The 22,273-nt window shown below is 33.3% G+C and overlaps 2 protein-coding genes across 3 annotated transcripts in view; one reads left to right on the forward strand and one right to left on the reverse strand.

Moving 5' to 3' along the window:
• The first annotated feature begins 3,122 nt into the window (after positions 1–3,122).
• Positions 3,123–5,778, forward strand: LOC145690185 (general transcription factor IIE subunit 1-like). Its single transcript, XM_081764820.1, has one exon. The coding sequence runs from the start codon at positions 3,537–3,539 to the stop codon at positions 4,785–4,787; it is 1,251 nt and encodes a 416-aa protein (XP_081620946.1). The 5' UTR covers positions 3,123–3,536; the 3' UTR covers positions 4,788–5,778.
• Positions 5,779–9,357: 3,579 nt separating this feature from the next.
• Positions 9,358–22,273, reverse strand: part of ValRS (Valyl-tRNA synthetase) — a 104,743-nt gene continuing 91,827 nt past the window's right edge. For both annotated transcript variants that reach the window (XM_081764823.1, XM_081764821.1), the window contains 3 exons: positions 20,949–21,063; positions 16,556–16,722; positions 9,358–9,970 (listed from right to left, as the gene is read on the reverse strand). In XM_081764823.1, the coding sequence (XP_081620949.1) occupies positions 9,755–9,970; positions 16,556–16,722; positions 20,949–21,063 (498 nt within the window). In that variant the 3' untranslated portion in view covers positions 9,358–9,754. The remainder of the gene's footprint in view (positions 9,971–16,555; positions 16,723–20,948; positions 21,064–22,273) is intronic.

Below are 22,273 nucleotides of genomic sequence, written 5' to 3' on the forward strand. Positions count from 1 at the left end.
GTAATAATGTTGATACGTTATTCTCTTGAACATCTTAATGGTATTTGTCGTTTGACTTCAGAAGACTGAGTTTAGCCTGCAAGTACAAGTTGCCTACAGTTAAAACATATCAGATGTACGATCTTGTTTAATAAAACCTGCACCTCCCCCTCCTCTGTCTGAAAAGCCCTATATTGTTATTCTCATATGAAATTCAAAGACAAAGGCAATCGTCTTTGTCCAGTCATATTTTTATTTCAAGTGTAAGTATTAAAATGTGCTACGCATGGTTGCAAGAGGCTTATATATATATATATATATATATATATATATATATATATATATATATATATATATATATATATATATATATATACTGAACTTAGGTACCTAATATTGGAACTAATGAATTGATGTAAGAAGCGGCCGCGTGATTTTCGACCAATTATTTCATCACTGGTATCTATGAGCAATGAGATAACAACAGTGAAAGACAAACTTCGTTCTTCTCAAACTTGATACTTTGAAAACCTTATGAAAGTAGTTTCGTTATCCAAATACATATTCAATCAAATCAGTTTCAGAAGTAGCATTAATCTTATAATAACGTAATAGCTGTAAGAGTTACTCTAAAAATGTATTTTGTATGTTTTCTTTTTTTCGTAATTCAGAGATTTTTTCCTGAATTTTACTGGAGTTATGAGGAACCTTAAATTATCAGGCACCCCACTTTAATCGCTCCCCTTTCACCCCCAATGCGATATTGGGTATATTTACAGCTTAGTGGAGCTTAAAGGAACCATGATCGTGCATATTTGATTTCTAACTTGCTTGGTTATAGCGTTGCCCTCAAGACAAAATGAGAATTCAGGTTTTCTCGTCTCTTGTCGTAAATGTTTGTAAAAATGCTGTCTCGAATCAAAATTTTCTCGTCTCGCTTTGTAAATTTATGTACAAAATGTGTCCTGATTTCAGTCTTAGATTCATGTAGAATTTATCAGAATTCTTCCAGGTTACGACGAGTCCACGAAAGATTGATATAACGACACTTAAATCATATTTATTAATGAAGTAAATTGTGTAATGACTTGCATATCTTTAAACGTTGATAAATGCTCTTTCTTGTGTTCATACTATTACCTTATCAAATTGCATATGACATATATACAATTAATCATATGACATATATACAATTAATCATACCCTATATTTTGAAAACGGGAGATCCTATGTCTACCGAAAGTTCTAGTGTTTCTTGTGAGTACTCTACAATTTGTTTCCTCTGATGATTTTTGCCCCGAACTTCCCTTGAATTTGTCCCTATGCATATTTTATAGACTTAAAAATACTAGAGACAGTCACCAGAAAATAATGAGTACACATCCTACATATCCTCTCGTCAAACACTTCGGAACGAGTCGAATCGACCAATTTTAATTCGTTTTCTTTACAACAGAAAGTATCTGATCCTTTGTACAATACCGAGGTTAGTTTATTCGCAAGTTAATATGGATGATGTATGTATTTTCCCTTTTATTTTATTTTATTTTTTTGCTTGTTACTTAAAATGTTTTGCAAATAACTTCAATAACTTTTGAAACTGTTTGTCTTCACTTGAGCATATACAGATCACAGTGAGAAATAAAGATAAAAGCTGCTTCCTTCTAGTAATACCCGAAAAGATCTTAAATAATATATATAAAAAGAAAACGACTAAAACTAATTTCTTTTATTAAGACACTGCTGGTATGAATAGAAAGCTTGCAATAGTAAGGTGTTTGTAGATGACTGTCAATTAGAACTGAAATATTATTAGCAGTTCGAATTTTGGAGCATAATGAATAAATCGAAAATTTATGTTGAAATCTTCATTTATCAAGCAAGAAACAAAATAGTTTAAAACCCGACAATTCAAATTAAGTTCCTGCCATTCTGTCCTCCTGCCATTATGTCCCCTGCCATTTTGTCCTCCTGCCATTCTGTCCGTTCCCCCAACTTTTATCATGCGAGGGTAATCTCAAATGAAAAGTCTCATTTTATATAATATATATGCAAAGAGACGTTTATTTTCAATAATGTTTACATTATTTTAAAGCTTAAACATTTACCTATTTTTCTACATGATTTTCATTTCGAATGATGCATTTTTGTACGTGGTGTGGAAATTCTTATCTGCCCATATCACACCAACTCGCCATCGTGTGTTTGGGGAAGTGTTGAACCTTATATATATATATATATATATATATATATATATATATATATATATATATATATATATATACCTCGTCATCGTTGCTGAAGCGCCTTCCGCCCAAATGCTTTTTTAACTTGGGAAACAGATGCTATAGTCACTGATTTGCTCGACCTTAGCGACAATTCTCGTTCCTTTCTTCGTCGTGAATTTCAGTTGCGTCGAACTACAAACTCCCTACATCACTTGCGAATGTTTTTTTGACATCCATGCACGATTTGCCATACACTTCTTGTCGATTGGCGATGAATTCCAATCGGTTTAATTCCTTTTGTCTTCAAAAATCAAATAAATGCGCGAATCTTCACACTTGATGGTAGCGCCAAGTGGGAGCTTCGTTACAAATGGCTGCCAAGCCAAGACTGTGCGTCACAGCGAAATATGCGGAGACTTGTTTGGGCGTGGGAGAAACAACAAACACAACAGTGTTGCCAACAGCCGCACGAACAGTTTCCCTGCGTTTGGAGGTATTACTTTTGAGATTAACATCGAATACTATTATTATTAATAATGTATACGAAACTTATCTTTCAGTGTATTTTCACTGAATCATCTAACTTTTAGTTAGTAGGGAACCACGATGTCTCTGTGGTCACTGTCTGTCTACAAGAACATTTTGTAACGACCGTGTGACGAACGAATAGCCAGGTAAAAACCAGAATAAAGGTGAATTATCTCAAATTGTTTCTTCTTTTAGATATTTTGAAAAAAAAAAAAAAAAATAGACAAACATTTGGAATTCTATATTCATGGATTGCAGTAATATTTAGCAGTTGATTTTCAATTATTTTGTAAACATTTTCAGTTCTAAGCTAAATAATGTTCTATTTTATTCTATTCATCTCCCTTACGGGGAATTTTATGAAAAAATCACAGCACTATGGCCCAGTTGACTGCTTCACTATTTTTGTTTTGAAACGTTTTCATAAAATTATAATTGTATAATATGGCCCGTTCCAAACATGGACGAATTGGCCTTTTCCAAGTAGTTCTGTTTTAACACTTTGTTAAAAGAAAATGAAAGGCAGAGGCGCCAGACATATAAATATCATGTAAAATAATATAAAGTTTGTAATAAACTAAATTGTGTCTAAAATTAAAATTGAAATAATTAAAGAGCACAACGCTCCATTATTTTATAAACATGACGCCATCTTAACAGCCTAAATAATGTTGCCGGGTGTCAAATGAATACAGAAACATTGTAACAATGTAACTGTAGCAACAATTCTTTCATAAAAATTACTTTTGTATCTGGTTGTCAAGCATTTTACATTTTGTGGCAGATAAGGAGAAATATACTATGAGCATGGAAGAGCCATTGTTAACGATAGTTCCAAGCAGTTTGAAGCTGTTAGCTCGTCTTATAGTGCGAGGTTTCTATACCATAAAAGATGCGTTAATTGTGGATATGTTGGTCCGAAATCATTGTATGCGAGAGGATGATCTGCATGAATTACTCCAATTTGGACGGAAATTATTGCGTGCCAGAATAGAAACTCTAAAAAACGATAAAATTATTCAAGTAAGACAGAAAATGGAAATCGATCCTGATGGAATCCCCCAAACAGTTAATTTATGTTCCATTAATTATAAAACATTCGTAAATGTTGTAAAGTACAAACTTGATTTTATGCGGAACCGGCTGGAAATAGCAGAAAGAGAGACCGCAGTCAGAACAAGTTTCAAATGTCCTTCATGTTCGAAAACGTTCACGGATTTAGAGGCAGATCGGTTATTTGACATGGCGACCGGTGAATTTCACTGTACAGAATGTAAAGCACTTATAGTGGAGGACCAATCGGCTTTACCGAAGAAAGACTTAAGATTGCTTGTAACAAAATTTAATGAACAGTTAGAACCAATTTATGACATACTACAAAAAGTGGAAGGCATTAAATTAGCACCGGAAGTCTTGGAACCAGAACCAGTTGATATTAACTTTATTCGAAGGGTCGAAAATATGTCACAATCAGAATCATTAATCCGGTCAGAAGCTAAACAAATGCACGTATTCCAGGTTGATATTAAAAATGGAGATGAAGCAGTTCAAGAGAAGACAGCAACCAGGACAGAAATACCAATATGGTGGGCTGAAAGTACTGTTATTAGTCCTGAAGCCAAGGAGGTTGAATCTATACCAATATGGATGGCTGAAAGTACCGTTATTAGTCCTGAAGCTACGGAGGTTGAATCTATAAGTAATGTATCCGGACCTCGAATGGAAGTGCCAAGCTCTAAAAGTAATAAGAAAGCTCGAGAGGATATAATGTCTATGCTATTACTATACGAGAAGAACAGCAGTGGGGAAGAGACATCTGGACAGAACGATAGAGACAATGAGTGTAGCGAAGAAGAATCGAACGAATCTGACTTGGAGCCGGATAGCACAATGGAGAGTCACGATGAGGATATGATTCCCAGTGTGACAGTCGGTGGAAGAAAGGTTCCTCTGGCAGACGTTAATAACGATCTCATTTCAAAAATGACCCCGTCTGAAACTGCAGCGTATATACAAATGTATCAAGAGCACTATTCTTATATGTATGAATGAGTAAAATCTGCGAAACATTTTTGTAATTTATAAACGATCAAGGAAGTAAACGTTCCATGTCTTAGATCTGAGAAGAAGAAGAAGAAGAAAACTGTGGCTGACGTTTAAAGTTCGTGCTGTTTAGTTGTGAGTTTTGATACAAAAACAATACTGAAGACTGATTCTTCTAAATTGTTCTTCTAAATTCTATTTTATTCTAAATTGTATTTATGTATTTGAGAATGATTTTGATTTCAAAAGATGAAATGAACGTAAGAAGCAGTGAATTTTGAATATGGAACAAAATACTTTGGTTAAAATAAATTAGTTCAAAAGTGGTAGAGAGTAGGGATGGCCATTTCCAGAAAAATAGTTTTCCGGTTTCCGGATATCACATTTCCCGTTTTCTGGTTTTCCGGAAAATTTTCCGTTCCCGTTTTTCGTGGAAGGCGCGATGAAGATGATGTGTAAGCGGATGATGGGGTGATACAACTGAATGCACAAAATATCATTTTTAGATTGTTCCTCTTGCAAAAGTACTGATACAGTCATTTATTTTTTTGCTAAATCATTTGGTTCTGCTGCACATTTTCCCCAATACCAAGCATAATACAATGTTGGTTCCAATCATGAACCCCAACGGGTGAGCTGTTTTTGAAAACGGATATTCTAGACGGGACTTTGGAGATTATTTCTTCATAATGCAATTTTATCCCCATGGAACGAAACAGACCCATATGTATAATACATAAAGTCTATAAACCCTTTTAAAAATGTTTGATTTAATATCTTCTACCAACAATATATTCTAACATACTGAACAGGCTCTTTTAGGCATTATGAAACTTGATTACTTGCTACGTTTGCCAGTTAACGTTGACTTACTTGTTGTTTCTTAAATATATTGTAAAGGAAAAATAGGTTTTCAACTAAAATCCGACGTGTAGTAATCACGCAATGTTATTTATGATGATGATTTATAAACAATCGGTGAAAAAAAGGTGGTGGCGCATGAGCCACCCCCTGTTATAATTAGTTGGTGGCAACAATATTATTACCACGAGATTTTAAACTTGCGCTGAGTACCTTAAAGCTTAGAGTTATCACTTTTTAGATTCTGTCGAGAATCGAACTTAAGCTTTATATTTTAAGGTAAAAAAAATCATGTAGACTAATCTATTCAAGAAATGTATATTTCAGCATATTAGGAATATTTGCACTTACTTCCAGTACCTTGCACTTCATTGCAGTTTATTTTAATCTAAACCATCGCTCCACTTATTACAAAAGTGTCTACAATATTTGCCACTACACTACTATCTTTGATATTTTGAAGTATAAATATATTCATTTCAAATGAATGACATAGTAATAGTTTGAACTATATTTTGTTCTGTTTAGAAATACACGTTGGTATTTTATTTCCAAAGAAAAAAATAATTTTAATTATATTTAGTTCCAGAAAAAAAGATGATGAGAGCTAATGTGCTGACCACACATTTAATAACTAAAATTTATCTGATCGACCACAGCTGTTTATGGTCTTTAATGTAAAAAAAAAAAAAAAAAAAAAAAATTCAGCTGTAAAGCTGAGATTCCTATATTTCGTAAATAGAAAACCCTAAAACTATTTGTATTTTTTTTTTTTTTGGTAAAATCCTGTTTTATTCTCATTTAAAAAAAAACAAAAAAAACTATAGAAAGTCGAGCCGGATCTAAAATTATGATCATATTTTTGAGTTACTCTACCTGACCAATGAGGGAAAGAAAAGGTGTAATGAAGAATTGAACACAGGTCGAATGGATAGTACTCGAGTATGGATCAATTTAGTCACGGGATAACATGTAACATCGCTCATGTAACTCATGAATATGAGACTGTTACATTTTTTGTTCGTTTGTTTGTTTGTTTATAAAGAACGTGACTTTTACTTTCTTCTTTTTATTAATTTTTATATTTCTATAGTGTCTTGCGTAAACTGCAAACATGAAGATAACGATTTTGTTAGAGATCGCGCCTTTGAAAGCTTTAAAACTAGGGATGCGCACGAGACAAGGTTTGTGGCTGTCTCGTCTCGAAAATGTGCTGTAAAAGTGATGTCTCGACTCGAAAACTGTATATTGCTCTATTGGAATAGCGAATTTTGTCAGGAAAATCCTGTCTCGACTCGTCTCGTGCGCATCCCTATTTAAAACCTTTGATTAAATAGGAAAGTGACAGAATTACATGGACACTGCTTTCGTTCTCATAGAAAGGGGAAAAGATGCTATTCCGCGAGAAAGATGTATTATCTTTTGTAAAAGATAAACCAACAAGCTCGTCACGTACAGTTCAGTGACTTTGTAAATATAGTTTAAATAAAATAGCCTTATTTATAGTTTCAGTGTGCGAATCTCCCGATGCACAGGCGATTCTATATTCAGTTAAACATTGGCAACTCCACACATATTCCTTGCTAAAATATAACTTTATACATATATTTTTGAAAAATCCTTTGTAATATGCATTGAAATTATTTCTTCTTCGAAACTAAATATTGCAAATGCGGTGTGTATTATACGCCGGCCAATACGATATGTCGGTAGATTTATACACTAGTGCTCGAATTTGAAATAAATATTTAAAAAAAGAAAAAAATAAAACATACAAGATAGCGCATGAATTGATCTATTTGTTTCTTTGATAAAACTTTTTATTAGCAATAATATTTCAGTGAAAATAGTATGAAAAAATAAGTTATGAAGAAATATTCTAATACAGAACATGTTCAATATGGCCGTCATTTTGGTTTTGAACTTTAAGCGAACATAGATGTTATTGATTACCAGAAGGGACATGTTTTCCGTAATTTTATTGCACGCCTGAATATGTTCTTAGCTCTGTCAAATTTTGGGGATGTTTTGGAGAAATCATTTCCCTCGAGGTACTTCCACAGAAATTAGTCACATAAGTTAAGATCTGGACTGTGAGGGAAGAGCAAGATCAGGTCCGACCCTAGGCAATTTGCCCTCCTCCTCTTTTCCAGAAAGACCAAATCTTAAAAGCTACAATTTTAAGTATGGTACCCCATCATGAACAACGAAGTTGAAGAGAAAGTGCACCCGCACTCAGAAAGGCCTAAACACTACTAACACAATCTCGTTGTGTTTGTTTTTTCTTTAAATAATCTATTATACTGGTGAAAGATAAAGCAAGTGCACCTGCAGACGAAAGATGGTAATCCTTTTTAAAGAATTCAATATCGAACTTCAATCTCAATGTATCAGTTTACAATTCTAGTGCAACTAGCTTATATCTTTATGGCTTGATTTCCCTTCTACATCTGTTACAATTAAAAAAAAAAAAAAAAAGAAAAAACTTATTTCCACCTTCAATGACAATGAACTTGTTTGCGACAGACAAGAGTAGTTTTCATATCAAAACTGTGATAACTAACTAAATGCAACAGGTGTTCGCTACTGTTCGAGAATTGAGTTCTTGTATTGGCAACAATCAAGCAATTCATGCTGGGATGATTTGACCATTTGCTTTAACACTGCTCATGTGACCTTATACTAACGCGACCTAAAGATAATTTATGAATGCAGTCTTCAAATAGAAGGTCAGTTTAATAAATTTAACTAGAATCATCATGAAGTCTGTTTCCAACAAGAAAAAATTATTTCAAATAATACAATTATGACAAATTTTGCCGCCTCGTTCAAATGAACGTGTTCCACATATAGTAGAGCCGGTCATGAACAAGGTTGTCCGTTATGACACCAGTCAGGAAACTGACCTGAAATTACCTGCATGTTGAAAATCTCGTGTAAGAAAAGCAACAAAATAATGTTCTCAATGTGCGCTTTTGCACCGTCCTGCATAAACCACTGCGTGTTGATAGACAAGCAATAGCAAGCAACTGTGGACTAGAGACAACGTCGTAAGTTACGCTTCCCTTGGTTATGTATTTCTATTTGGTTCTAGTGAAATGTCAACTGATTTATATAATGAATTTACACTGTATGTAGATTTAAGTTCCACTCAGTAAGAAACATGGAAAAAAAAAAAATACATAAAATCACTAAAATTCCAGTTCACTTCAAAGAAAGGATTAGGGTAAGGAATTAGATTTGTGGGCTTTCGGCATCCATGGTCATGTTCGCCCGTCATATATATGAGGGATAACGGGGAATTGGAAAGAAAGAAAGGGATGGGGAGCGACCTGGGACTATTATGGTAGGTACCATCCCGGTATTTGCCTGGTGTGAATGAGGAAAATCCAGGAAAAATATCATTCCGGATGGCTGGCATGAAAAAGCTGTTATGCCTCTTCGACCGAATATTCCCACAAGAAATCAAATCCGGGACCATTTGCATCAAAGGCTAGAGCATTAGCGACCACGCTACGATTTCAAAGACGGCGAAAACAATCTCCATGTAAATCAACAGACGAAAACAAAGATGGTGCAAGTATTTATCATCATTAAGTAAAATAACTTGTTTTCAAACTTGCGTTTCATATTGGTCACAAAGAGCTTTAAACCACATTTGGCCTGCAAATGGTAGTGTTTCTTTATTGAAAAATATGCCAGAAGAGAACAGATAAAATTAAGTATGAAGTAATAATTTATTGTACAAGGACAGAACATTACAGATCCTTAAATAATAATTGGCAGACATGATCCAACATAAAACTACAGAGCTGAGCAAACGAATTTCCTTGTTAGGCCACTGTGACCTATGCCCTTAACCTGAAAGCAGAAATATCTTGCCACATAAAGAGACAAGATTAATACTTATAACCATGCTTTTACATAAGACAAGCATGGGATAGAACTGCTGTACAATCTGTTAGTACGTATACTTTATTACCAAGTGTGAAGTGTTCTCGCATTATGAGTACAATCGTGTTATTTTTTGATTCCTTGAACACGTACTACACAAGTACACATCCACACTTTCAGTAGCGAGGCAAGAATCATGAGTGGCTGGGAATATAATTTTTCTACATGTTTTTCAATGCTTCTAATGCAGCAACTAGTCGACTCAATTCACCTTCAGCTTGAGCGAATTTTTCACTGTTGCTACGTCGGATCTCTTCAGGCACTTTCACAGTATAATCTGATGCATTCATTGCTTGCTGCAGTTTTGTTAATTGTTCCTGTAGCCTCTCTTGTTTCTTAAGTAGCTTCTCACATTCCTTGACAGGATCAATTAATCCCTGTAAAATACACAATACATTAAAAAGTCAATACAACTAATATCGTTAATGATAAAATATAACAAGTACAGTAAAACCTGTCTTCAACAGAGTCTTTTATATATATATATATATATATATATATATATATATATATATATAAGTAACATCGACAGTGATGTGCAAACCGAACCAAACACGATGAATATACATGCTTTAATTGAGAATTATATGAAAAGGAGAAGACAAGAATAAGGAACAAGAGAAATAAGGCATTGAATTGGAAGAGAAGTGTAGGCTAAAGAAAGGAACTGCAACATTCGCCTTATGTGGAAATGATATTGATACGCTTAGTGTGGTTTTTCAGACTGTCTTTATATGGAGAAAGCTCGGTATACAAGCAGCGATGTGTACAGAAAACCCTGTTTAACTATTAAAAAAAATTAAATTAACGGTGTATAGGCTTTTTTCTTTTGTTCAATGTAAATTTTGTGTATATTAATGTGTAGTAGAAATAAATACTGTAAACTGACTAAGGTACATTCAGCATCTCATTTCATCTTAATAAGTCCATTATATATATTAGAGATGCAAAAAAGCCGGCTTTTTTGAATCGATGGTTTTTTTCACATAAAAAGCCGGCTTTTTTGGGAAAAAAACGAGAATTTTGGAAATTTTGGCTTTTTTCAACTTCATGATTTTTCTATCTAAATAGCTTTCTTATAGTATATTCTATAGTTAAATAAAAATTCCATGACCTGAATGTGATATTTCGCTCTGAAATTCACCATCAAGATGGATGCAGCACATGTTTTACGAATTAAAGCTAACATGAAGAATGTAGTATTTGAGGGTAATTTTAGAGGCTATTTAACTTTATTTTAACTTTTGAGTTATCGACATCTTTTTTCTTCTCTAGTTTGTCATCCGTGTTTCATTTCTAAGAGCTTTTAGTACTCTAGCTTCTAGCGCAAAAGTTAAACTTGCCCGTTTTTCTATTTATCCGTCAAAGCGTACGTTTTTCAATATATCCGTCAAACCGTACTTCCACATTTCTGTTATACTGTAGCTGTGAAGTGATTTAGCAATAATTTTCCGGACACAACCTTGAATACCAATTTATACAAATAATCAGTAGCGGATTTAGAAAAGTACTTTAGGAGGGTTTTTTTCTGATTGTTTCGTTTCCTAAAAAGTCCTAATTTTATTTGGGAAGTGCTTGAAGTTTATGAGTACAGGCATAACTAATATTTCGTTTCGTTTATATGTTTAGCAATAATCTTCCGGATACAACTTTAAAAATCATTTTATACTGAGAATCAGTGACGGATTTAGAAAAGTATTTTGGGAAGGATTTCTTACTAATGTTTAGTTTTTTTTTAAACATTCGTAATTTTTATTTGACGGGAGCTTAAAGTTTATGAGTAAAGGCATAAATAATAGATATTTCGTTTGTTGCAGACATTCCGTAACTTTGGGGAACGGGCTTCAGTCCGAAAGACCGCCCCCCTAACCTTCGCAAAACCGTCACTGCTGATAATTAGTAATAATAACGATTTAAAAACAATAAAAAAGGAAGTCGCCCAACTCACAGTACACGCACTATTTCTACATTCACAGATGGAATGAAGAAAAGCTTTGTCAGAATGGTCGAATGCTGGTTGAATCCCGGACTTCCCGATAGAAGCGCAAAAGCTAATCACTCAGTCATGTTTGTTGTGCAGTTGTATTTAGCTTAACTTAAATATATTCCGTAGTCTTTTTTTGGGGGGGGGAGGGGAGTTCCGTAATGATATGTTGAATCCCTCTTGTTAAAAATTCAGAAAACTTGAGGATTGGGTAAACTGTGATGGTGGTTCTATAAAACTTAACTGTAGAATTTCAAGAATATACAGAACCAAAAGCTCTAGATGTGCAGCCTTTAAGTGTATCATATAAATCTAAGTATTTCTCTTATGTTTTATTTTAATTTTATTTTGTTTCAAAAAAAGGGTATGGAATATTTTGAAGTAAAAATACTACATACTATTTTGCTAGTTATTTGTGTATTCTTTAAAAAGAAGTGTTTACTTTTAGGGTTGGCTGGTTTACACCAACTTTTTTTTTTTTTTTTTTTTAATAACTGGTTTAAACCACAAAAATAAAAAGAATGAAAAATGCGAATCGTGTGAACTTCATGGTGACGTTTCCAGATATCAAACTACCTGCGATAGTTTTATTTCCCTTTCACCTTTTAATCAAGGTGTCCCATGTTCAATTCTCGGTCGAACCACAATCATTCTTTCATGCGTAACCCAAGTAGCGGTTCGGATGTCAGTTTAAGCGAAAGTCTTCTCCTTGATAACCTCGGTATTTCGTAAGGATGTTAAGCCTAAATATACGAAACAAACCAAATTGTATATTTCTACATGCCTAAATGCGTGTTGTTTTATAAAGAAGCCAATATTGCTTAAATATATTGATAGAAATTGGCAAAATTTATCGATTGCCTACGTAGCTTCCAACATTAGCTTGGATTGGACTTTCAATGATATCTACGTACCGGTACTAAATTTGTAATTTAATACCTCAGTTTTAGCGTACTTATTATGGTAAGTTGACCTTTAAATTTTACATGCAAAGCAATAACAGGATTTTCCCGTTATTGTCTTACATTTCAAGTAATGACGGGATTTTCCCAATGGCTAGGGCGGGAGATTCTCAAATTAAGAAATTTACTGACCGCACTTCTTTAAGCTTATGGGAGTTCTTCCGGCATAACCCCGCTGTTGCATAATAACATCAAGGCGAAACAAACTTAGGCTATTTCTGTGAATATGTAATATAAATACATAAAGCAAAAAATCTAAGTCAAAAAAGCCTGGTTTAAACATCCCCCAAAAAACGGGTTTTTGGCATTTTCAAAAACAACCACGGTTCTTGCCAACTCTGCTTACTTTTGTATATAGGAGGTTAAAAAATTCTTATTATATACATTGGTTAATCCTGTGGAATTCATAATGTAAATATGTTGAAGAAAAATTGTTTGAAATATTTTTTCGAAATTCATAGTTTATTTTCGATGTTTTATATTATTATCAGCATCAACCACTAATTAAATTATTTTTTGTGTTATAGAGAAGCGATACAAAGTCAGTTTTATCAATTTAAAGCAGTATTTTGAAAAAAGCCCAAAATTTCCGAAGCAAAAAAGCAAAGCAGAAAAAACCGAGTTTTTTTCCAAAATATATATATATATATTTTTTTTTTTTTCGTGACTCTACCCTCGTTAACCGGAAACCTATGTTTAACGAAAATTATTGCGAGTCCCGTTCGATTCTGCTGAAGACAGGTTTTACCGTACTATGTTTCACAGAAAATAAACAACAGATACAATATGCTATTTAACATTTTTTCTTTTTCATATACTGTACAGTGCATAAAATATATATGTTCCAGAACAATAAAAGATACGAACTATTATTGGCAACTAACTACACACTTTTCAGCGCCATATAAATTTATCTCCGTTTTCTCAAAAAATTATGAAGGAAAATTGGACGGTGTTCTGCATCAACTGACCAAGCGCCATTTTGTGATTTTCGAGATTTTTACATCAGTGAGTAGGAAACAATGTAAATAATGTAAAAAAAAAAAGTTTGAAATCCTACTATTTGTTTAAACGTTCAGGAAAAGCTATTCGACCAAATGCCAAGTACTGGATCGTAATGGGAACATGTTTTTATTTCCTTCAATATCTCAGAACTGTATTTCGGCGCCTGGTCAATTGATGCATAACACCGTCCAATTCACCCTCAATCTTCTCATATGTTTAATTGAACGTTCTATCCACGGATATAAGTTTCATCTTTGCACAGTATTGTAGTTTAGTTAAACAAAAAATTAAGTTTTAAACATGCTGGATTGATTTAAATCAGTCTGATTTAAATCAAAATTTAAATCACTTGATTTTTTAAATAAAAATCGTTGATTTAAATAAAATTCCGAAATAAAATAATTTAAAGTGAAAATAAGTAAAATCCCATTTCTGTTCTATTATTTCAGTACGGAAGTTAATAATCATAATACAATGAGACTCAAATGTACAGAATGTACAGCATAGTATGAAAACAAGTGTCATGCACAGTATGATTAGGGAAAAATCCCGTTTTGAACGGGTAACGAAGCAATCTTGCTATCTTCTCTTCGTAACAATGGGTTTGGGTTTTTAAATCGTTAACTATTCCAACAGGGAAATCATCATCGACATTTAAGACGAAAATTCTTTCGTGTGCGCGTCTTCTTGCTTGTTCCCAGATAATAGGGCGTATTTAGAGGGGTTTTATTCAATCTCCGTGAAAAAAGGAATATTTTGATAAACGTTGCTATATATTTTCCTTTATGCTTAACCTTTTAAATTATATTATCAAATTTTTATTCTATTAAAAATCGAATCTTCATTATTCGATTAAAAAAGTACCAATAAACCTTTTTACTTCGTTTTATTTATTTATTTATTTATTTTTTTTATTATAAGATAAGGCATTGTAGAACATGTTACATATGCTTTCACGCCTTTCTGCGTCGAGACATGGTGTGTGATGACATCATAAATTTAAAAAGATATTTTTTGTTATGCCTTTTTTTTTTGGCAGGCTTACATTTTGCATTCAAAAGACTGAAATTTTGCACACTTGTTCAGTGCGCCCTTTAGTATTTTTAAGATGTTTCCAGATCTCTGCGTGAAAATAGGGGGATCCAGAGAAGAAAATGCAAAAAAGGATATTTTTAACAAAACTTTTTTTCGCGATTCAGATGGAGACATATCAATGGTACCGTTTGAAAGGCTGTTCTATTCTGAAGAGAACGATGTACGAACCATGATCCTAGGATAAATAGGAATGTTTCAGGAAACTGTTACCTGAGATCCTGTTTTATACGGAAATCTGGGCTATATTATTTTTCGCAGGCTTACTTTTGCACCTAGAAGACTGAAATTTTGCATATTTATTCAATGCACCCCTTAATATTTTTCAGTGTTTCAGATCTCTACCTTAAAACAGGGGGTTGGTCCAGAGGAGTAAAAAGTAAAAAGGGATATTTTTAACAGAAAATCCCTTTTTTCGTAATTTTTCCGCCCCAGATACACGATGGAGACATTTGAATGGTACGATTGAAAATCTTTTTTTATTCTGAAGCGAATAATGTACAAATCACGACCCTACGATAAATCGAGATGTCTGAGGAAATTTTTATATTACATGCGGGTTATCTGGGGCATTGTGGGGATGTTCTTAGCACATTGTTAAATATTTTCCTCCCCTTACTATTTAAGATAGCTTGAAATTTTATACACACATTTAGTATTTCCCAGTTGATTTTTGAGATATATGCGTTAACACAAGGGAGTCCAGAGGGAATCAAAATTTGAAAAAAAAAAAATTAGAAAAATCCCATTTTCTCTCAAAATTTCCCGCTTCAGGGACATGATACGGAAATGAGAACGTTACCGTTTCAAAGGCAGTTCTATTCTGAAGAGAATGAGGTATGAACCATGATCCTAGGATAAATAGGGATGATGATGTAGCTGCTTGACTGAAAGTCTATAATTTTCCTTTAAAAAAAAAGCCATAATTTAAAAGAGTTAAGAAACATTGTTTGGGATTGATATAGGTTAACAATTGGGAATTAATTCAAAATTAAACCCTAATACTTTCACTTAAATGGCATAATTAGTATTTAATACTAATTCCTAATGCTTTTTCTTCAGTTCGCGAATTGTAATTTACGAGGAGAAAGATTTGATTTATATATAAAAAAAATCGATTTAAATAAAAAAAAATCACCAGAAATGATTTTTTTTAAAAAATCATGATTTTTTTCCACCCTGGTTTTAAAGCTACATCTAATTCTGGGCTGTATTTAATTAACCATAATGTGTACTGTAATTTTGCTAGTGTTAATGAAAAGCTTGGTTAGGGTATATTTCAGTGTCAGTTTGATATTAATAAGTGGCTTAATTATTCTATTGTCTATATAAGGTCCATTCAATAAATAACCAGAAAAATTATATAAAAATTACCAAACTTCGACAAAGTTTGTGCTTCTTGTTTATTTTTTGGTGGTATCCTAGAACTGGAAATGAATGAAATGGTGGAATGAAGAAAGGGGATAAAACAGGAGAATCTCGAGAAAAACAACACACATGGTGTTTGTCCACCACAAACCACACTTTACGCGAGCTGGGATGAACCAGGGATACCACACATCAAACTAAGAAAAAGAAGTGTCCGGAATCTATTGTAAAGCACCAGTTGGCATTTCCACTTCAAGAACTGATCCCTGTCTACAAGTGACGTATCAAATAGTTGTCACTTGATATATGAAGAGAACAGTCAGTAATTAAACCATATTTAATTGCATATCTTAAAATCACGACTCTGAACATATTACGATACTGTTCCTGCAAGCCAATATCTGTGCGCCTGGTTCGGAATCGTTCCTTGGGAATATAACAATATTGGAAGTTAATGCGCTAAGAACATATTACACTTCATGGACTGTAGTGAAGAGACTCACTATATGTACGTATAAAACAGCAATATTAGTTTGTCACGCAAAACTTACCTTCAACATAAGATGTACTTCACATTTATCTGATACAGTCAGAATAGCACATCCTTGAGGGGGACGTTGCGTTAGTTCCACTTTACTGCAGTACGCCAAAGTTGACATCGCACTAACATATTTCTCAAGAGTAGTGGATAGTGCCTGATCTGAGCAACAGATGTACGCTGAAAGCACAAAGGCAGATAACTGTTATTTAAAGTACTTCAAGGCTTTCACAGATATGTAAGTTGTGATTTCCCTCATTTCTATATCTATTTTCCCTGAACATTAATTATTTCATCGCCTTCTTTTCTTTTTATCCAACCTTACCTTGCCTTTATATTTTAATTTAATAAATACAATTCGTTTAACTCTACCTGCCTTATGAATCAGATGCACTGCTTCAAACAATTTAGAGAACTGATACAAATACACTACAATACAAATTAATTCTGGTAATTTTCGTTCATAGCTTTTGCATTTTATTTTCAATGTCAAATTTCACAGAATATCTTGCATCTCGTCTTTTTAACACAAGATGCTTTGTTAATTTGTAATTTTCTCTCTTCTACATTTTAATTTATTCTTCCTGTTTTAATTCCTGACAAATGTATATGTGTTCCTGGATTTTCACCTTGTTCCTAACAACGGCTTCGTCACGGCATGTGACCAGTTTTATGAAATTGGTCACATGCCGTGACGAAGCCGTTGTTAGGCAGATAGTTTATGTAATGTTGATAATGTCGTTAAGTGAAGAGAATCGCTAGATTATTAAGTAGGTAATGGATATATGAGTTGAGATTACTCAATACATGTTTGTATGGGAATAGCGATTGTTTATCCACAATAATAATTGGGATAGCTTCAGTAAGAGTGTATACCAATAGAGGTATAGCAATAAAAGTGATCATTGCAATTATATGCGTTATTCATCTGGACTAGTCGTTGGTCTTCTAGTAGACATAATTGTGGTGTGGTGTATATTCGGTTAGTACGAATATAGCAGCTTTGTTTTGAATTTTACATAAACCTAATATGTAAGTATGCATTTATGAATGAAATGATGTTACGTAAGTTACTGAGAATTTACAACATATTATTACTGCGTTGATAATACTTAATAAAAACGGGTAGTAGAATTATGTTTTTTTTTTTTTTTTTTTTTTTTTTCCGAAAGCAAAAGTACTATACTTCAAAGTACAAATCTTTAATGTTTATATATCAGGATTCACAGTGGTTTGGTCTCTTGTAAACAGCTGAAAAGTGACCAAAAGCACACGATAAAGTGGCCATAAAGTGACCAAAAGCACACGAAAAAGTGACCAAAAAGTAACCAAACTCTCATCATGCCCATCTTTTCTTCTTTACTTCTTCTTTTTAAGCTTCCTCCTTTCTTAGGTTTTCTAAATATGCTTTGTAGTTACGGTAAGCAGACTTAGCAGACGTAAAAAGCTTCTGAGTAAGTGGAACCAATTCTGGCCTATTTCAGAATTTCTTCATCCCAGACATTATATTTAACTGAGCACTGAGAGTTCTCAAAGCCGTGAAATATTCAAATTCATCACCTACTCTTACAAAAAACCACACAAGAAGCATAACACAAGACGAACATGATGAACCACAGAGAAACACACACACAACGTTCAACAGAGAGAAAACTAAAAGATTATTATGATAGAAGAAAAATAGACACAGAAGGGTTCTCAACCCCACCTTGAGAGCTTAAGCATCTACCAACCATCCACTGTGCTTTAGAAAGAATAAAAGCTGAAATGAGAATAAAGCTGACAGTTTCACATGTGACAGCAAGTACTGAAGCTTTCGGAAGAGTAATGAGTAACACGTTTCTGCCTTTTTCCATTTATTTTCATATTTCTCTTAGAAAACTGCCAATGCAAAACATAAATCACACGAAAAAGTCACATTACTTCCCAAAAAAGTAACTTTTAGTGACAAATTAAAAAAAAAAGGAACTTTTAGTAACCAACTTGAAAAAAAGTAACTTTTAGTTAAAAAAGTAACTCGCTATGAGCACTGATATATATAAAAGCTGCAGTTAAAATAAAACGACTGAGTAACTAAGGCCCATCACTGGAAGTAACATAATTCTGCTACTTGTTTTTATTGTACGTCATCTATGGCACATGAAATAGTGATATGTTGAAACTTAGAATGGACCATTTATCTTGATTCGCCCTTGTAACCAAACTAACACATACAAAACGCTGAAATCTCTTACCATGAAAATATCGTCAGGGGTACATTGTTTGACATACACTGCAATACAAAGATTAACAGTGTTGTCAACCCAAAATGAAGTTTTACTTTTTTCAAATGACGCTATGTTTGGTTATTACATATTTCAGATCTTAGAAATATTACATGGGAGAACTTACAATAGCACGCTTGTTATGTAGAGTTGCAAACTAAGGACTCTACAGTGTTACAAACATTGAAAAACAACCAAATTTTGGAGGCTTCTATCACAGTAATAACACAAGTGAGACTGACGGGCAATGAATATCCGAAGTTTCTTTGTGTCGAATACTACAATCTTCATATGAAGTATTTCGAAAAAGTAGAAACAAAGTTACAAGGAATTAACAATTGACTTTTCTTAAAGGACTTTATTTTAAAAAAAAGTGCTTAGATAAGTATCACATCCAGCTACGCAGATGTTTTTGAATAGACATAAGGATCATAATGCCGTTTACAGCAATTTGAAGTTTCAAACCTGAGTATGAAAAACAAAATGTCGGAAGTTTTTAAAATCGTTATTGCTTTCCTTTGCTTCTGTAACACAACATTAGTAGTTTTTGCCAGGTGTAATTACAAGTTCTCGGAATTACATAATTTTGAGCAGTGTTTCAAACTTTACCATTGTTTACCATATCTCGAAAGGATTATTCTCCTATCCTTTTATTTGCCTATCAGATTAATCTACTTAACAGATTTCCTGAGAGGTCAAATTATTTTAATCCTATATAATTCTCTCGATACCAACACAAAGATATTACCCTTACCCACTTTTTGCCAGTTTACCTACTTTTCCCAACCAATCTCTAAATTGCTGAATGAACTTCTAGTATGAGTTTTGCAATTCCTAAAATATCTGCAATGTTTTGTATGATATTCATAAAATTTACTCTTAAAAAATCGAGTACTTTTCCTCTTCATGAACACAAGTTTTAGCTTTCTCCATAGGTACGATAAAAACCGGAAATGTAATTGTTAATCGGTAAGGAAAACTTAGATCCTTTTTGGAAAAGAGTATAGATTACTCAATGGCATACGCAGAATTTGTCATGCGTCGGGTTCAAGCTACCAAGTTTATATTATTATTTCAGGTGTTTGTATACATATCTTACTATGGTAAATGTTTATTTTTGCATATCTTCAGAAGGGTAGGGTTAAAACCCGGAACTTCCCTTGCGTATGCCAGTGGAATTACTGTGATATTGTTACCTTCAACAAATTCAAATAAAAAATTATATACCCTTATTCGCTCTGTGGTTTGGCTTTTTCTCCAGCAATCAAATATCACCTAACTGTTTGTTTTGAGATGGTATTCTTCTGATCGATTTATAATACTCTTAAACAAACAGTTGGTGCAAGTGAAACATCCAACAACAATTCAACATTGTTTTATTTAACCGAACGATTTCATGATATTTTTAACGTGAATAAAACTCGGTCTGGTTGGCAAACAGACGCTTTACCGACTATGCAATCACAAATATTGCTAATTCAACAGCTGTAAAATTACGTAAGTTGATATTGTGGACATGTACCTCTTTTATTGCCTTGCCTTTGACAGCTCATTGCATCAAGAAATAGTTGAACCACAATATTCCGACATGTGAAACAGAATAAATCATTACACTTCTCGAAATGTTGAAATATTTATTTGGATTTAAAATATCTATCTATTTATGTATCTATATATATGATATTATTTCAGCAGGATGGTTTTGTCATGATTAATATTCAGGCTTAGATTTTAATCAGTAAATCATTTGTCAGTAATCAAAACTTCTGAAGAAACCGATTTTAAGATTTCCTATGCATTGTAAGTTCTTAGAACTCAAACAACCGTTTTGTAAAACAAAATTCAATTTATATTTTTGAAACATTTCTTGAACAGTATTCCCCATAAACATTAAGGTTGAGAGTGGAGAAATAAGAAACCAAAACAAATTCTTTGCCAAAATTCACCGAAAACCACTAGCTGGCCATGTGCATATATACTTTTCAATTAGCGCAGCGCTTACGATGAAAGTGAACATCCGGAAAAATTTCTTCCGAAGGGCCCTTAAAACGAAATTAAAAATGAAGAGACACAACATCTTTTAGAAAAATTAACTGTTTCAAAGAACTTTATCACATAAATAAACGTGCAAAAGTGACATACCTTCAGTTTTTGTTTTGTTTTGCAGATTATAGTCTGCTCTCGCTGATCGGACAATGTGAACAATTTTCTGCACAAATTCAACCTCAGCTTCCACATTCGTATCTCTCCATGAGCTCTGGAAAACAATCAAAATATTATTATCAATAATTAATAATTGTACACAGACAACAGGCAACTACTATTTCGACAACTTGAAAGTCCCCTACTGGAAAGTTTATAAGAATTGTGTATTGAAAACAAATATTTTTACAAAACTTGCATTATTTTATTTAAATTCGACACAATATTTCACTTCCTTACACTGGAAGCTTCATCTGGGGGTAGACTTGTAATGGTAATACCAATATTCTATTTATATCGCACTCTGCTACTCTGTCTTCTGTTTTGTATTTGAAGATATTGTTAATTTTAAACTTAAGCTCCAAAAAATTTGTTTTTACTATTTACACACTAAATGAAATTTTATTTATGGCCATTATATGAAAAATGTTAACTGACACTGTAAAAATAGCAATTCTTCGAACTAGTAACCTCATACCAATGTAGCCAGTTCCTAAAGTAAAATATGATGGATACCACAAAAGTTACTGAAGAGAAAATTAAAATATTTTTATGCGGATTTGGTGGTCTTTCCTAGTTTAATACTGCAATTCCACTGGCATTAAGCAGACTAGCTGGCGGTTTTAAGTAGAGCGGGCGGGGAATTTATGATTAGCACATTGGCGAATCACATCACCATTTTTGCTATTTTTCTTAACCGGCGTACGGCTAAGTTCTAATTTAAGTAGTTTCCTAATCACCTCACGACGTTACACAAACACAGACCTCTCCTGAGAATTAAAGCCGGAACCATATGTACCAAAAGCACGAGAGCTAGCATTTTACCAACATGAGAGCATGTGACTAAATCAAATAAAATGGCATAGTAAGGTATTGCAGCGAAATGCAACTTTAAAAAACTATAATGAAGAATGATCTAGAAACCTGTCTATGTTGATAATCACTGGGTTTTCAAAAAATGAACTGTGTTTCATTTAAAAAAATATCAAACACTGCTTTGAACGCAAATAACAAAACAAAGGAGATTCAACAGCTCAACAAATCTGTATGCAGTTTAATCCTGACTACTCGCAACATTTGGAGAGGTCTCTTGGAATTTGTAGAAATCAAGGCGGAACAAACGCCGGCTAGTGTGTATACACCCTCCATTCCAAAAGAAACCGAACTTTTGAAAACAAATAGTACCACTAGTGCCATCTGTTGTAATATTTTACCGGTAGATGGCGTAGTCCCTCATTGACAACTGGTATAAATGTCATGACATT

This window comes from Thermobia domestica, chromosome 7 (genome assembly GCF_964235325.1).
Source record: "Thermobia domestica chromosome 7, izTheDome1.hap1.1, whole genome shotgun sequence".
NCBI classification, from domain to species: domain Eukaryota; kingdom Metazoa; phylum Arthropoda; class Insecta; order Zygentoma; family Lepismatidae; genus Thermobia; species Thermobia domestica.